Source organism: Gekko japonicus, unplaced genomic scaffold, assembly GCF_001447785.1.
Source record: "Gekko japonicus isolate JY-2015 unplaced genomic scaffold, Gekko_japonicus_V1.1 scaffold94, whole genome shotgun sequence".
Lineage (NCBI taxonomy): Eukaryota > Metazoa > Chordata > Lepidosauria > Squamata > Gekkonidae > Gekko > Gekko japonicus.
In genome coordinates this window covers 328585-347214 of record NW_015174274.1, presented here as the reverse complement: position 1 = coordinate 347214, position 18630 = coordinate 328585, and the positions used below count along the sequence as shown (strand labels likewise).

Genomic DNA, 18630 nt, shown 5'->3' with positions numbered 1-18630 from the left:
AGCTTGCAAAAGGATTGACTCCCTTCTTGCAACCAGAAAACAGGACATAAGCAGATGATCTAACATAACTATATACAGACACATCTAAGAGTACCTTCAAATACTACATGCATCAAAGTACTTGAAGTTTAAGCTGTGCTCCAAGGTTGCACTGCAGTCATATAAACTGCAGCACTTGGTAGAGAGCAATGAGTTGCAGTGAGGACCACGATGCTCTCAACAACTGCAGCCCATTGACAAGTTGGGATGAGACAATGGAAGGAAAACAGTGAGGTAATTCTGTTGGTCGTTATGCCCTTGGACTGGTGGGAGACAACATTTTGTTTGTTTGTTTGTTTTGTTTGGCTTCTAGCCTCTCTCCCCTGCATAGCAGGCTCTGGGTGGGTTACAACGTTCTTAAAACATACAAAAATCAAAAATAGAATGCAGGCTATAAAACAATTACAGAACAATATTACTACATAGAGGCACCCGCTAAACAGTTTAATTAATTGGAACATAAATATTACAGTCCCTGTGATTGGATGAATGTGTAGTGTGTTTGCAATAATGGCAACACACAACTGTGATACATCCTGCACAGCTTTTGTTTAGCAAAGATTTATAACTTTTCGACTTATTGTGGAAATAGATGTATAGCTAGCAGTTGGAAGAGAAACAGCTTAATTATAACTCTCTCCATCAGGAGAAACAAAAATGCTGGTTCCCATATTCTAAATGCATCTAATCAGAAGCAGGGTCACTGATACCAATATCTTTTACTTCCATGTAACTTTGTGTTCAGGATCTGGGTGTTAGAATGTCAGCAGCCAGCAAACAGTTCGTTAATATCCAGGCCCTTGGGGGACTTGTCCTATTGTGGCCAGTTAATCATTGTCATGAAAGCAGCTCTGCCAGTTTTAAAGCCTGCAGCTTTATTAATCCAAGAATTTGAGTAGGTTGTCCATTTCCATTCACATTCCAGCCGTTTCTACTTGAAACGGGATCCAAGTTGTGCAAGTGCTAATTGGTTGGACTTCGCTACTGTTCAGAACTGTAAAATAAGCCATGTGTTACAATAAAGGAAAGAAAAGAGTGGCTCCTCTGGTCTAATAAACCGCTGCTATAGTAAAAATGTACACAGGTGTCAATGGATTTATAGATGTGATTCAAAGGAGCTGCCAACAGAACATGTGTCTCTCTCCCCCACCCCCTTTGCAAAGTCCTAATACAAATGCTAATTTTTGCATTCTGGTCATCCTTTGGATTGTGAGTTTAAAACTGGATTTCTTGATGAGAACAGAGATTCTATTACTTCAGCACGCTGGTTTTTGGACTGTGTTCTTAGAAACCGTAGGGTTCCCTGGAAAGTTATTAGGTCTTCTTCAGTGGAAAGATCAGGAATGGTGAAAAGGCTTTCCTGAAAGCCAATTCCCACCACTCCAGAGCTTCCAAGTCATTCTACAGCTACAGGGAAGTATTACAGATGATGTTCTAACTTCACACTTGGTAACAGCAAATACCCAGTAGCTCTGGCAGGTAACTATGTAAACTGAGTAGGTCCTCCAGGATCCCCTGCCAGGAGGTCTATAGCAGATGTGCATGTTTGGAGACACTGGTACCCTGACTGCCTAAAAAGAGAAATACTGAATACAATAAATAAAATAATACCCAAAAAAAACCCCAACGTGTTTGCAAGATATCCAGTGATGTGTGTCTTCTTTTCAGAGTTTCACTAAAGGGAGAGGCTGTGGTCATACTCCTGTTTTCTGTACTGTGTGAAGTATCTCTGAATATTGGATAATAATTGATAGATGTAGACTCACATTGTGTCAAAAACATTGCCAACCTAAGCAGGGATACACCTTTCTAAGGTCACTGAAAGCAGTGGTTTTAGAAGGATGTAACTCTACTTAGGATGTCACTGCATAAAACAACTGAAATGGAACATTACATTCTTAGGTTTTTTTAGGATTTGGCTTCCTAGCTCAAGAACGACTTGCTTTTCTTGTGGACATAATGCCACCTGTCACATTTTACTTAGTGTTCGAGAAGCCCTTTCAGCCAAAACACTATCACCAAACACATAATAATTCCAACCGTGTCATGGTTTTTTAGAAGCTCTCTTGTATATTTAAGACCAACAAAGTTTAATTCTAAGCAAAAGCTTTCGTATAAGCACACACGCATAAGCACGCACACGAAAGCTTATACCCAGAATTAAAATGTGTTGGTCTTAAAGGTGCCACTGGACTCAACTTTGTTGTGTTGCAATAGGTTCAGGTAGGTAGCCATGTTGGTCTGAAGCAATAAAACAAAGTTTGAGTCCAGTGGCACCTTTAAGACCAACACATCTCCCCTGATTGGTCCCAATATCACAAATGGATTTGAGTTTTCTCTTGTACTATTTCCTTGTTGCTCTATTAGAAATAATTCACACTTTGCTACCCACACACAGGATCTTCCCCACCTTTTTCTTGATTTTTTTATCTTCGTTCCCTTTTCTCACTCTCAAGAGACTGCAAGACAATGGTACCAAGTTTAACTTTGGATTTAGTTTAAACTGTAATGCCAGATAACTTGCAAGATGCAAGGGTTATATTACCAAATAGGCATTACAAGGTTATTGGTTATTTACTTAACTGAGCAATGGATTGATATTGTGTATTGAATTGTTTTCACTTTGTATATTGTTGTTAAATCATTGTTCTCATTTTGAAACAATTGTATTACTTTATGCAAATTTCTAAATAAAATGAATATATATATAAAAAAAAGACCAACACATTTTAATTCTGGGTATAAGCTTTCGTGTGCGTGCTTATGCGTGTGTGCTTATACGAAAGCTTTTGCTTAGAATTAAACTTTGTTGGTCTTAAATATACAAGAGAACTTCTGTTGGTCTGAAGCAATAGAACAAAGTTTGAGTCCAGTGGCACCTTTAAGACCAACACATTTTAATTCTGGGTATAAGCTTTCGTGTGCATGCACAGTTTTCCAAGACCAACTTCTGTTGCTTCAGACCAACACGGATACCCACCTGAATCTCTCTTGTATATGTCATTCGTGGAGCTGTATTTCTTTTACTGATGATGACAAAAAGAGGAAAAGCGAAGGACAATGTTTTTGTTTTGTTTTTAGTCCATGTTATTTAACTCCTACTGTCTTGAAACTTCCTGTTCTGTTCCCCTATGTTTCTTTTTATTTGTACAGATGATCTAACTAGAGGAAGGATGCCAGAGATAACACACAGAAAAGAGCATCACTATCCATTCTTATGAAAGAAAAACAAGAGTATTGCCAAAGCACCAGAAATAGCTTGGGATACATAGTGGCTAAAACTTAGGGCAAAACGTTTGGACACAGGGCTAGCATAACTCTTAACTTCATGCAACTCTTTGGTTTGATGTGAGCAATATGCTTCAGTTTTCTCTGGCAGATTCCACCCTGAACTTACATAAGGAGCAGTAGTTTATGTTCAATTACAAAACCAAACTAAAAGTGAAATGTTGCAGAAGAACAAACAGATATGCATGTAAATGTCTCTAAACACATGTAAAGACATCCCACAAATACTTACAAAAAGTAAGACAAACCAGTCATTAAAAGAGCACTGAAACATCGAACAAAAATTTCTATAAATGAATATATGTGTACAATACATATCGTGTATCCTTAATTATAGCAAATTGACAAGGATTCACCAGCAACCTTTGTACAAAGTTACTTGATTACAGCAGCAGTCCCAAACAGATTTTACTGGGACCATTTCCCAGTTTGAAATTCCTCACACTGACATTTTTAAAGCTGCTTGTTATGTGAAATTTTCCATAGTAGATTTTCCCTCACCAGGTACAAACCCAAAGTTTTCTCCTTCTTACCCCAAATGTTTGGATCTTGGTAAAACGGGATTCCAAAAATGTGGGGTAAGAAGGAGAAAACTTCAAGTTTGTGCCTGGTGAGGAAAAATCTGCTGCAGAAAATGTCACACGACATGGGGCATTTCACTACAGCAGAAATGGTTAGTGAATGGACAAAAGTTAGCTGTGAAGGATTGCTGGACAAAAGTTAGCTGTGAAGGATTGCTGTTGGCCAGCGCCTGTGATATACCACACACCTCTTCCTAGGAGTATTTTGCAACTCTTTCTTAAAACCTTTTCATTTGATGGGAGAGAAGGGTAAAGTAAGTGTAGATGCGATAAAATTTTCATATGCCATTTTAAAAATAAAAAGGGGCCAGCTGCCCCCTCCCCATACCCCACCTTCTTCTGGCTCCACCCCCAAAATCTCCAGGTATTTCCCAGCTTGGAGCTGGCAACCCTAAGGCAGATGGTAATGGTAAGCCAAGCCCTTCTTTCCCTCACCCTCTCAACAAAGGTGCTTCTGGTGGCACTTCTCCTGCTTCCAGCATGATTGGGAGTCCAGAATGTTGTCCACCAACTTTCTTCTCTTCCCTTAACTGCCCTGGGATATTACATCTCTCTTGGTTGAATAGGGACAAAGCAGCTAGATAGGCTATGTTTGTAACCAGACACATTTAACCTTTGTGCCTGCAGCAAAGAAACAACCCCCTCCCCCAAATCCATAAATATTCTCTCTCCGATCTTCCCCCAAAAAAATCCATAAATATTCTCTCTCCGATCTTTACAAATCTTTCAAGATACTAATTTCTTACTTGCTCTCTTCCAAGTCTTAAACCCTCCTAGGTTAGGAGTGAAAGACTGGACCTCTGTGCAGGTGTTTGAAATCAACAGCAATCTTGCCTTCTCAAAGGCATTCATTTTGCTAACAGGATACATTCTGGATTGACCTGTGACCTCCATGTTGGTGTTCTTTTGTTACAGGCCTTACGTGTGCTGAGCTGCGATTACAAGATGGAAAATGAAACTAGAATGGTGATTTGTGACCTTGGGAACCCCATGGCAGCTGGAACAAATGTAAGGCAAAACCACCTTTGCTGATTTTGATCAAATTGAACTGTTTAGGGAGTTAATGGGAAACTACCTCAATTAGGGGGGATTTGTGTCAATAAGTGCCAGCTAAAACAATTCTTTGGGCCAGAAATTGTTGGTAAAGTAGAAGGCATTACGCTGTGTAAGAAAGCATAATCCTCTGAATTCCTTTGTGACCCTGGCCACGATCCAGATGACAGTAACCCATTATATTTCTGTTGAAATTAGTGGGGTTTGACAAGTGTGCATAGGCTCACTGGTTTTCAGTGAGATTTAAACTCACTCAAAGTATATTGTCGAAGGCTTTCATGGACAGAGTTCATTAGCTGTTGTAGATTTTCCGGGTTGTATGGCCATGGTACTCTAGATTTGTGCCCCGTTGAACTGTTTCTGAATGTGCAGTAAAGGGGTACCTCTGTTGAAAACCAACCTAAGGACCAGTTTAATCAGATCTGTTTATATTATCTGTTACACATTTTTCTTACAAAGGCTAGAAGCACTGATACATGCCACCTGTGTTCTTTATGTCAGTATTTCTGCTCAGCATTTCTTCACAGAGTCTGAAGTTGTATTCTTTGTAGTGATGTTAGATTCAAAATGAATTGTTTGCCATGAAATTTCAAACATTTTTTTAAAAATCAAGATTTTTCCTCAAAGGTTACTTACTTTAGTTTAAACAACAGACTTGTAAATTTTATATTCTTGAGGTTACTACCACTAATAGTGTCATACAGTATACTCTGCCCAGTTCCATGCAGTCTAATGGAGCACGCACATACCACAGTTGTTCTGAAGATCTACAAGACCCTGTGCTCATTGTGCCATCATACTGTTTCATTTTTTAAAAAATAAAATCTAGTTTTCATGAATGTAGAGCATGTGGAACTAGAGTAACCAGGCATGGTTTGATTGACCTCTGTGGAGTTTTATTGTTGGCATATGTGAACCTCATTTGCCCATTATTACTAGCAGTGTCAAGGACTAAAAGCCACCATTAAAACCCATTGCCACACAGAAGGACCATCTGCTGCTCATTAGCATCTTGCAGCAGGAGTGCAGTTTTATGCTTTCAGTGAAGGTGAAACTGATGGGGGAGGGGGAGGCTCTTGTAAATCTTCAGAACAACTGTGGTATATGTGCTTCACTAGATCACACGCAACTGGATTTCCAAATGCCAGGCTGTTAGAACTGTATATTGTAGATCTCTGTTGTTATACCTGAAATGGTTGTGGAGCAACATTTGAATTGTTTTCATCATTGTCACTATATCTAGCAAGAGGAGACGCTTGTGAATAATTTGCAGGAGTAGGGATATTCCACACACACACACCTCCCCAGCTGGCTCCTGCTTTTTCCTCTCATTTGCTGTCACTTCTTTCTCCCTTTCCAGCCTTCCTACAGACTCCTCTGCTTCCCTTCTTTGGGGAGAGGCTGAGGCTTATTGGCAAAGCATCTGCTTGGCATGCAGAAGGCCCCAGGTTCAATCCTCAGCATTTGCTGTTAAAGAATCTGGTAGTAAGTGATGTGAAAGACCTCTGACTGAGACCCTGAGAGCTGCAGCCAGTCTCAGTACATAGTACTGTGATGGACAAATGGCCTGATTCAGTATAAGGAAGCTTTGTGTGTGTGTGTGCGTGTGCGTGTGCGTGTGCATGCCTCCTCTCTATCCCTCTTGCCACTACTGCCTCCCCCCCCCCACACTGCTGCTGCCTCAGTTGCCCATGGTTACCATCTCCATCTCCATCTCCATCTCACCTCCGGCATTGTTTACCGGCATTGTGTAATAGAGTTGTATAAGTATGGCAGCACCTGACATTGTAGTGTCATATGATCTCGCTTTTCTTTGGGGTCTTTTATGTGGGTTATCTGACCCAAGTCCAGCGCTTTTGTTGAGCAGGTTTTTTTCATGCTTCCCCATAGCTTTGTGGTACATTTGTGTACCTCCAGGGCTTTCTCTAGCTTTTCCCCATTAAAAAAACCCAAACAAACGTGCTTTGCTTCGAAGTTAAGGGAAAGATTGCAGTAAAGCCTGGATGGCTGTTGCATGGGTGGGTAAATTTGGAGCTTCTGGCCCACATGACAGCCATCTTCCCTGACACTGTCCCCCACCACTGAGGGGCTTTTAAAAAAATCAGCAATGGAATATCATTATATAGCACGTAGGTATAGCACGTTTTCTGAAATGCCAGTTTTCATTATTAAAAAGTAAGCCTCTAGCCCATTCTTTTGCAATATGCTACCTATTGTTACAACTGCATATCGATATTCTAGGACAATTTTTTTTATTGCAAAAGCCCTGGTGGCCCAGAGGAGGGGAGGGGGGTCACTTCTGGGAGACTGGGTCAGGGAACCTGCAGGGAAACCTGCCATGTGGAAGCCCTGCAGCTGCTGTGCTTTAGCTGCAGCTGCATCAGCAATGGGGACACCACCAAATCCTGTCCCTGTGTGGAAGACACCTGTAACTACGTTTTAAAAAAAATCTCCCTCACTTTTTTTTTCGTTTTTAGATTCTCTGTAGAAAAAAACATCCTTATTTGTTCGTGGCCCCATTGTGTACCTTTTTTGATCTGCACGTTAGGGCCATGTTCAGGAATAGGTAAATGGTTGGCCCCAATCCCCCAAAATGAAGGAGCTGAGCAATGCATATGTGGATTCAGTGTTGGATTTCTAAAGTTCATTCTGAAGGCATTTGCTCTCTCAGATTTAACCTCATCCCACTCCAGCCACAGTGAGGACCCCTTATCTTGGCCATTCCCAGAGCCTGTGTTGTCCTTCCAAGAGACTGGGTTCCGAATTCTGAACACCACTGACTTCTCTTGTTCTTGGCCTTTAAAATCCAATGTGCATGTACATGGTTGTAATGAGTAACTTGCTAGTATGCCTGTGGCACACAAAAATTTCTTCCATGCTTCCCACCCCCTTGGAGATCCAAAAGAGCTTCCAACATCATTCATCCCTCCTTCTGTTGAGTCTCCTTCCCTGATGGTACAGAACTCTGTGTGTGCATGTGCATGTCTTCTAATCCTAAAGAGGTAGTTTGACAGTTCTTTCTCACTGCGCACAAAAGAGTAAATGGCTCTATATGCTTAAAAGGGCCAGAGAGCAGAGGTGTTCATTTTCATTGTGAAGAATTGTTTGCCACACTGTGCATGTGATCCTCTTACATTTCAAAGGGCTGTCTCAGGCCATCTAAGACGTTACCCTTAAGCCGCATGTATGACACCCTCTTCTAGTAAACATCCACTGCTAATAGCCAAACTCTGGTTTCTAGTTTTCTACAGGTATCAAATTCACTGTTCAGCGTTTTGAAAATGCTGAATTAAGCATCAACTTTGAACTACAAATCAGAAGGTAAGACCTTTTTTACTCACCTAGTTCTGTGTACCAAAGTCTTCATTCATTGGTAAACAGATTTGTTTTGACCTAGTTCACGCATTTGCTTCCTGTCCATTTCTTCTCCCCATTTCTTCCCCCCAAAACTCCATAACTGTTGAACACCTGAACTAAATAAATAGCAAGTTATTGGGGGGGGGTGTATGTTCTGATAATGTAGCTTTCTGTCACACACTGGGGTTTTACCAAGGAATATGCTTGAAATCCGATTATAATTATGAGTTTTGAAGCTTTTTTTTTTTTTTTGCAAGTCCAAGTCCAATTAGTGTATCCATAACAAAAGGGGCTGGAGAATTACTTTTTAAAAAATGAAAGCTAGGAATTCAGGGGAACTGTAGATCACTATAATCCTATGATGGTATGCCATTTGCTATAGTGTATAATCAGTGCGGGCGGCAGGATCTGCAAAAATATGCACCTTTTCATCCTCATGCATAAAAACATGCTTTGACTGATAGCATTCAAAAAAGATTATTCCAACCCAGGTTTGGGAAAGAGCACAGCAAAGTGAGGAGAAACACAGAAAGTGGTCAATGGAGATGACTGCATGTGGATGTTCCAGAAAGCCCAGCTCTGGCTTGGAGCAAACCTCCATGTGGAAGTAGCCTTTGATGTGACATCTGAAGGCAAACATTCTCTTGCCTACATACCAGGATCCTAAAATACAGTCGCAACAAACTATGGTTTGTTGGGAACTAGGAAATCTTCAGTTTCTGCTCTGCCAATAGAAGTATCAAGGAGGGAAGGCGCATCACTGAGTACAGTCTATAATGTTTGCAGTAGATTCCTTTTTGTTGACAGCTGAGTGATGAACATGGACTTTCACAGGCTGATTTACATCAGCCTCAAGGGACAGGAAAAATGCGGGCTTTTTTCTGCCTGAGAGATCTGCATCATTGTCTTCCCATTCAAAACTTTAGGGAATTTTCAAAGCAAAGCCAATGAAGTAGAAGGCAACTGATTCATCATCACTATATAAAAACATTTGTATGGGAGGCAGTTACTATACAAGGAGAGATTGCTGGATAAGATTAGACACACACAATGGAGTTAAATAAAACTTCTTAAAGGATAACATTTATCAATTTGGATATGAGTCATAACCACCTCATAATTTTTGGACTTCAGATGACTTAGTTTGGTTGTCTTACTGGAGTATGTTGGTGTTGATTTATTAGCACATGATGCGGCTGTATAAATATTTGTAGTACGAACAACATTTTGTCATATTTTACAGGAAATTACTTTAAATGTATGCATTTTTATATAATTAAACATTGTGCCTATGATATCCCTTTTGTTAGCATTTTTAAACTTGTGAAATCAGCTAAAGAATGTGTGTACACATGTGTACGTATATGTGTGTATATGTGTCTGTACATAAATTTAAATACTAAATACTGGAAACTGGACTCTCTCTGCCTCCCCCCCTTCCCCCCAGTATTTCCTGTTTAGTAATGAAATTTTAACTTATCATAAAGAGCCCTCTGTGATCGGACTACAGATAACTTACAAAGAGCCAGCTTGGTGTAGTGGTTACGAGTGGCGGACTCCAATCTAGAGAACCGGGTTTGATTCCCCACTCCTCCACATGAAGCCAGTTGAGTGACCTTGGGTCAGTCACAGTTCTCTCAGAACTCTTTTAGCCCCACCTACCTCACAGGGTGTCTGTTGTGGGGAGAGGAAGGGAAGGTGATTGTAAGCCACTCTGAGACTCCTTTGGGTAGTGAAGAGCGGGGCCAACTCTTCTGCTCTTCTTCTTCAAATACAACATGGAGGCATAAGCCTCCCTTTGTTTTTGCCCCTGAACACATGTTATTCTAAGGTATACTGCCTCCAAAATGGATGTTCCATTTAGCCATCACAGCTAATACATAAATGCTATAACCCTGCAACATGACAGACTTTTGTTGAACAATTTTCAAGTTTAATGTATTTGAACACTGATTAATCTTTCCACAAATCTATTTTAGTTCCAACAAAGTTAATTCCAACAGTAACTTGATTGACCTTCAGATTGACATAAGTGCAGTGGCTCGAGTACAGATCAGAGGGTAAGTACATTATATTCAGGCCATACTTGAAACTAACAGTAATCTAGGCCTCCTCGTTCATTAGGCCACAAAGTTGCTTTTCAATTCAGACACTCCATTGATTTCTCATGGCACTGCAAAAAATGTTCACAATAGAAACTTTGAAGCATAAGAAGTTTAGTACTAGCTTTTCATACACCTAGGAAGAAACCTCCTTTAAAATTCTCTATATCATTATTTCTGTCCAGGGCACTTTTTGTAGAAAAAGTCCAGCCATAGTTCCAGGGCTCTTTTTGTAGAAAAAGTCCAGCAGGAACTCATTAGCATAATAGGCCACACCCAACGGCAGGAACTCATTAGCATATTGGGCCACACCCCTGACAGGAACTCATTAGCATATTGGGCCACACCCCTTTACTGCATGCTTCTTTGATACCCAGTCCTTTGGGGCTGAGCTAGTTTCACACCGGATTTCCTGTTGTCTGATCCCTCTACCGCAAACCCAAGCTATCAAGCAGGTCTGACCAGTCTCTTTTGTTTTCCTGGCTGCCATTTTTTTAAACTAGTTAACTGCATCTCCACACCCAGGCTGTGACGCTGGGGGGAGGGACAGGCTGCCGCTGTGTTTTCGGTTGTGATCTGATTGATCAGCCACGGACATCTCAACTCCCTGTGACAAAATACTCCCAATTAGATTAAACAGGTGGCCACACCTGACTAAGCTTGCCATTTGACCACAGTCTCTGTCTCTTCTCAATCCATGGTTGCCCCTCCTTCACTGAGCCAGAGTACTTAAGGAGAGGCAGCCGTGTACTGAGGAGAGACTCAGCATCTGTTTTCATATCAGAAATCTTGATTTACCAGCTGAGTGTGAACCTTATCTGCTATATTTGCCTTAGACCTTGCATAGTTCATCTGCAGGACCGACTCTTCCATTAGGCCAACCTCAGCGACGGCCTAGGGGTTCAGATCTCTGAGGGGCATAGCGAGGCCCCTGCCACCACCGCCTGCCCGCCCCCAGCATGGCTGTCTGGGCGCCCCGGGAGGGAGGGGGGGAAGAAGGCGGCTGCTTCCCGCGCTGCCAATTGTGGCCACTCGCGTGCCAGGCCCTGCCCCCTTCCCACTAGCTTGCTTTGCCTCGCACCCCCACCTCCTCCCTCCTGCTCCTGCTCCATGGCACTTCTGACTTCGCCCTCTTCCCTCCCTACGTTCTTCCTTTTGGTGATGGAAGGGAGAGGAGCAGGAGGAGGCGGGACAATTGGAATCATGCTCTTCGGGGGCGGGGGGCACCTTGACTTTGCCCACTCGCACCGGCATGTTCTCTCTGGTCCCTCCCCCGCCCATTCATTTCTCCCCTCCGGTAATGCTGACTCCTCCCCCTTCAGCTTGCTTTGTGTAAATGGGAAGGCTCCCCCCATTGTGGGAGGGGGAAAAGGGGTGGTCTTGGGGGGATATTCTGGGCTTTCCTTGCTTTCTCTTCCCCCTCATGCATTTTATTGTATATTCAGGCTCTTCTCCTTACCGCCCCCCGCAGCTTTTATATCCCCCCAACTATGCCTTTGATCTTCTTTTCATTCCCATTTCCAAGCCCTTTCTGTTCTCTTTCCTTCTCTTCCCCCCCCATGCATTTCACTGTATATTCAAGCTCTTCTCCTTACCCCCCCCCCTCAGTTTTTATATCCCGTAGTGTGCAAAAAACCCTGGGGCCGGCCCTGTTCATCAGCCTTTAATCAGACTCTCTCTCCCCCTACTTTTGCCCTTTGCCCAATTTGGTAGGCCAAACCTTGAAAAGGGTTCATGCTCACCCTAAAGTTCTGACAGCATATGGTTCAGGTTTTCCATGGATGTTGGCAGTGCTAACGTGGCTGCACACTCAACATCTGGTCACCACCTTTAAATTTGAAGAGTGGGCATACCTTAGACAACATTTTCCTGACGTGCAAATGTGGTCCATCAAACCATCCTAATCATCTTCTGCTTTTAGTTATATTAGTGGTAGTGTTCCAGGTGCCTTTGGATCTAAGCAATGGAAAATGTGAACACGTCATAACAGTGAAAAGTTCAGAATCAGAACTCTTTAGAATAAGGGATCCTTTTTAAATGGGTTTGTAAGATATTTGTGTCCATCAACTGTTGGAGTAAGATGCGCATGATGACAGTCTTGTAAAAGGGACCCTGTATGTGCCAGCCTCTTCTGGTTCCATGCATTTGGAAACTTTGTTTGATATTTGTAAGGCATGTAACAGTGGGTAGACAAATGCATGTTAAACTTTTTTCACAAGAATGTCCTCAGACAGAAGCATATCATAAGATGCTAATAGGAAGAATTAAATAGTTTCATAGGGGTCCGTTTGTCCTCTGTCCAATCGTGTGCTTTATGATAGGTTGCATGATTAGAGGTGGTGTAGTTGTTAAAGCATTGGGCTCGCAAGATCTGGGTTCAAAATCCAAGTCCACCAGGAAGAGCACTACTCAGTAATTTGTGTCAGTCACTTTTTCTCAGCCTAATTTCTCACAGGTCTGTTGTGAAAATAAAACGGAAGGGGAAAACATGTATTTTTCCGTGAGCTCCTTGAAGAGCGGCTGGGATAAAAATGGAACAGATAGATAATGTGTCTGTACTTCATTGAGTAATTGTGATATTTCTGGTGTAGCCCGTAGGCAGCCCAATACTCCTAAAATAGGGGGGGAGACAGAAAGTAGTTAAAAGTAAACAGAGAATTAACCAAATGTCACCCTAATTTAAAGCCCAGTATAGTCAGCAGGAGTCTCACATTGTCTTTAGAGTTCAGATAATGATCTTAGTCCAGAGAGTTCCTCTAGGTTGTCCGTGGGCTCAGAGGAATTACCAGGGAGCAGCGTTCCCACACTCTATCACAGATTGTTGTTGAAACTTCTTAACGTTTCTAGCCAGGTTTCCATTGCAGCTTGAGGAGTACTCTTCAAGGTAATATGTCCCAAAGGTCTAGAAGGCACATGGAACTAATTGTACGGGTATCTGGATAGTGGCCAAGTTTCTCAATTTATTAATAAAGTGTCTGTAATCTTACATATATTTTACAAAACCTAGAGATTGTATATTCCTACACAATGATCTTTAACCAAGTGTCTAAATTTAACCATTTGTTGCTAAGAAAAATGCAGCTCATGGAATACAATGAACAATATCAGATTTTAAAATCCAGCTCTATAGACATAACTAGCGTTTGCAGCAATTTTTGTAGCTCCTAAAAGTGTATCCTGCCTAGGCTTTGCTAATATCATATGAAATCAATCAGTTCATAATCTCCAAAGGAAAATTAAAATAGATATTCTCATTTGAAGGAGAAACTGTTTGTGAAATAATACAGATCTCATCAGACAAACACCTCATTCAACATGCCTTTGTTTCTTTCCATTGATGGTTGCAAAATATTCCCGTAAAATATTTACTGTTGGACTTCATTTCTTTTCATAAGTGAATGTGTGTGGATATATATATCACTATCTTGTGATTTGTATTGGTTTTTACAATTGGCAAGAACATAAAACAGTTTTATTTTTGTTAAGTGAGCAGTGCCCCTTCTCAGTAGAGTACCAGAAACTTCTGTGTCAGCTTGCAAGGTTCGTGTATGGATACTTCTTTCCTAAAGACTGGGAGTGCCCTCTCATGAAGTTGCAGCACAAAAATGGCTCTATTAGGGTTCTGCTTTAATTAGGACCTGACAAATATTGCGTAATAGCCTGTAAGCCTGCAAGGAAACATGAGCCAACTAGCTAATAACTATGGACCCAGCTGTACTGTTTTATCCTTTCCTTGGAACACAAGTACAGATTAGCCCAAGCTGAAGTTAGCAGTGGTGTTACAGTCTAACAGATGGGAAAGAGAATGGTGGAGGAGGCATTGGGACAGAAATAAGCTGGATCCAGACTAAACCCACCAGTTGAGTAATTGAGCCCGCTTTTGCGGGGAGGGCAGGCTGTCTTTTCCCACAATAAGCATATAAAGTGCAAATAACAGAACGATCATATCAGAGAGGCTTTTTGATGCAGGTAACACTGATGTTCAAGGATCCATACCTGTTATTTGAGCCTTGCAGGGGACATCCCAATGTACCTGTGGCAGATGAAGTAGCCCTGCATAAACTCTGAAGAATCAATTTAGTGCTGATCTCATCTCATTTCATTTCATTTATTTGACTTCTAGCCTGCCCTCCCCTGCAAGCAGGCTCAGAGCGGGTTACAAGAAGACAATAAATACATAACATATTGGAATATCTGGAGCACTTTATATACGTAATTTTGTAATGTTGTATAATGTTTTAAATGGTTTTAAAAATGTTCTATGTGCGGGCGTATGCCTGTCTGTGACCCGCCCTGAGCCCGCTTTTGCGGGGAGGGCAGGCTATAAATCGAAATAATAAATAAATAAATAATCCAATATCTAACATTCCAAATAATTAAGACATAATAAATAACAATCAATTGCACCATTTAACCAAAGTTAAAATAAGAGTATTTTGTCTTCATCTGCTCCCCTGTAGGCTACCCACATGTGCGCAGTTGGATGAAAATTGATGCTGTGGGGTGGGCAGACGGAAGACAGTATGGATTAAGTAATGCAGGGAAGGCCGGTATGGATAGATCTCCACTGCCACAACCATAACCCTGGTGGAACATCTCTGTTTTGCAGGCCCTACAAAACTGCATTAAGTCCTGCAGGGCCCAAATCCTGGTAGGGAGAATGTTCCACCAGGCCGGCACCAGAGCCAAGAAGGTTCTGGTCGAGGTGAGATGGACATCTTTGGGGCTGGGGAACAACAATAGATCTTGATCCTTCAAGTGCAACACTCTTCTGGGGCTATATGGGAGAGGCAGTCCTGCAGGTATGTTGGTTCCAGACTGCATAGGGCTTTGAAGGTCAAAACCAAAACCTTGAACTTGATCCAGTATTCAACTGGAAGCCAGCGCAGCCAGTGGAGCACTGGATGTATAAGTGCTCTCCTCTAGGAACACACACCACTGCATTCTGGACCAGCTGAAGTTTCTGGATCAGCCTCAAGGGTAGCCCTGCATAGAGCAAGTTGCCATAATCTGGCCTGGAGGTGACCATTGCATAGATCACTGTGCCTAGGTCAGGGGGAGAGAGATAGGGAGCCAGTTGCCTAATCTGGCAAAGATGGAAAAATGCTGATCTGGCAACATTTGTGACTTGGGCCTCCATAGATCATGAGGCGCCCAAGATCACACCCAGGCTCTTAACTGTTGGTGCTGGTGTTAACAGCACGCTGTCAAGGGCTGAGAGTTGGCTCCCCAATCCCCTTTTCCCTCAACCCAGGCACAGGACCTCCATCTTTGATGGATTTAGTTTCAACTGACTCTGTTTTAACCACCCAGCCACAGCCTCTAAGCCCTAGGCTAAAGTATCTGGGGGTGGAGTCTGGGTGGCCATCTACTAACTTACAGCTGGGTGTCATCAGCATATTGATGGCACCCCAGCCCGAAGCTCTGGACCAACTAAGTGAGGGGGCACATATAGATGTTGAATAATTTGGGGGAGAGAGTTGCCCTTTGTGGGACGCCACATATCAAAGGGTAACACCGTGAAACTTTCTCCCCAAGCACCACCCTCTGTCCCTGGCCATGGAGAAAAGAGACAAGCCACTGTAAGGCTGTCCCATGTATCCCCACATCGGCGAGGTACTGGGTCATAAGATCATAGTCGACCGTATCAAACGCTGCTGTCAGATCAAGGAATCAGATACACTTGAAATATCTGAGTATATGATATATTGAATAAGTTACTGTTCTGTTTATTTGTATCTAAGTGGTGATGTATGATATGCTGTGAGCACATATAATTATATTTGGGGACATTGTATTTGTTTTGGGTTGTGGACCACCAACTCATTAGAGATGTTTATTTGAAGTTTAAACACTGATTCAGTGTATCACATACTCAGACATTTAAAGTGTATATAATCTTCAGTGGTCTTCCCTTAGTGTTTTTCTGCTGTTTTCTACTATTACACGCTAGGGATCCCTGTTTTGTCTGCTACTGTCAGATCACGTGATAACAACAGCACTGATCCACCTTGAACCAGGTACCTCCAGAGATCATCTGTAAGGGCGACCAACACTATCCCCGTCCCATAGCCTGGGCAGAAACTGGACTGGAATGGGTCCAAGATCAAGGAGACAGCCAGGAAAACCAGGAGCTGTTCAGCTACCGCTCTTTCAACTATGTTACCCAGGAACAAAAGGTTCAAGACTAGGTGGTGGTTGCCTGGATCAGTAGGGTCCAGGGATGTTTCTTGAAGAACGGTCTCCCCACAGCCCCTGGGAAAGTCCCTGAACTCAGGGACAAATTGATTATATCTACCGGGGGGACCCAGATCCCATCACCACTGGCTTTCACGAGCCATGATGGGCATGAGTCCAGGAGGCATGTGATGGGCTTCTGTATCTAAAGTAATATCATTTTCTGTTGCATTTAGTACCACTCTTTTTACATCTCTAATTTTTACATACATGGGTCTTCACAACTTTATGGGACGGTTCGTTACTGGCTCTGACCAAAATTAACCATTTCTTTCCACGTTTTAACACATAGGTATTCATGTCCAAACAATGCTATTTCTTGTTTGCAATACAATTTCCCTGGTTACAATATCTTTGTGTGCACACCAAAAATGGTTAAAATTGCTCTTCATGCGCAGTTATTGAAATATATATTTTTGGATGTTGTGCTTAAAATTAATTGCATTTTAATAATTTTTTTTTGTTGAATTCACACTTGGCCCAAAGCTTACTTTTTGTTGTTGTTGAATTCACACTTGGCCCAAAGCTTAAAAGGAGAAATTGTTGAAACTGAAAAGCCCACTGCAGTGGTGGCAGAAATTGACACAGAACCGTTTTTACAGCAAATCTGCTATAGCTGTTAACCGCTGTCATACTTGTATCCTACTTAATTCTAGTTACAGTTAATAAATACAGAAAGGTAGTTCTGGGTGGGCACAGTTCCTAGACATACTGGTCATAACTAATTGAAATGAGCTTTTAAAAGAATAGCAGTAATCTTTGGCTTTCATTACTCTAGGGCTGTATTGTGATGATCATGTTGTGCTGCAGTAGAATCCCTTATTGCTACTGTGGCATTAGCTCCAGTTCATTATTTGTGTCTTGATAATTGACAGAGGAGCTTGTTGGCTCTAGTTATCTAATTGCTGTTTGTGGATACATCTCATACAAATCAACAAAAAAAAAATGGCAAAATTAACTAGACCCAATCACAACCAGCTTCTAAAGTACTTCCAGTCAATTCCTGCACTCCCCCCCATTCTGAAGCAGCTATTTAGAACATGCTCACAGAAGGTTTCCTAACTCTTGCAATCCATATCCAGTTGGTATCCAAAGATGTATTTTTTCATATGCTAAGCACAATATAAAGATTTTTCATTTGTGTAACTGGTCACCCATCTGACATGGCTTCATTCTTGAACCATTTTCAGAGTTTCTCATCCACCACAAATTGTTTTGCCAATTCATAACTGGGAACCAAAGGACGAACCTACCAAAGAAGATGACATTGGACCTTTGGTGGAGCATATATATGAGGTAAAAATCTGCAAATAAAGAAGTGACATCCCAAAGGATTTATAGATTACAGTTTCACAGGAGCATGGAGAATTCTGGTATCTGAACACTAGTCCAAGATTCTCTGGTTTACGGGCAAAGAGCAGTAAGATTGCCTTTTGAAACATAACTGTATTGAGAAAGCTGTGTGTTTGTATGTGTGCGTATGTGTGTGTGAGAGAGAGAGAGACAGAGAGAGAGATGGCTCTGACAGTTTCAGTCGCAGTTAATTAGATGGACAATGACATACATATCTTGTAAATAACTAAAATAAATCAGTCAGACTTAAGCAAAAGAAAGAGAGTGAGATTGCATTGGGAAGGCTAGAATCGCCTGAACCAAATGTAGAACCACATTGTACGAACATGTGGTATAACAAAGTAACCACAACAAATGCTGTTAAAATCGAGTCCTTCCTCCCCATTTCATCTTTGTAAGCAGACCCTTGAACTTTTCACTAAATCTTCTAAAACCCTGCACCTGGAAACTGAAAAGCAGCTCCAAACTGGGGTGCCTTCCACACCCACCTAAGAGGCAACCATCGCATTCTTCTTTGCACTCCCATTGTATCCATTTACTTGTATTTCTCCCCTCTCCAACGTCAAGCTCTGAAGAACCAACAACAGCAACCTGTTAGGAAACACAATGATTAACTATGG

At 41.8% G+C, this 18630-nt stretch overlaps 1 protein-coding gene across 1 annotated transcript in view; it reads left to right on the top strand.

The window, feature by feature from the left end:
* The window catches only part of ITGA8 (integrin subunit alpha 8), a 165125-nt gene that overhangs the window by 93458 nt on the left and 53037 nt on the right, over nucleotides 1-18630 (top strand). The window contains exons 21-24 of the mRNA XM_015423753.1: nucleotides 4824-4916; nucleotides 8203-8282; nucleotides 10298-10378; nucleotides 17848-17953. Coding sequence (XP_015279239.1) covers nucleotides 4824-4916; nucleotides 8203-8282; nucleotides 10298-10378; nucleotides 17848-17953 — 360 coding nt within the window. The remainder of the gene's footprint in view (nucleotides 1-4823; nucleotides 4917-8202; nucleotides 8283-10297; nucleotides 10379-17847; nucleotides 17954-18630) is intronic.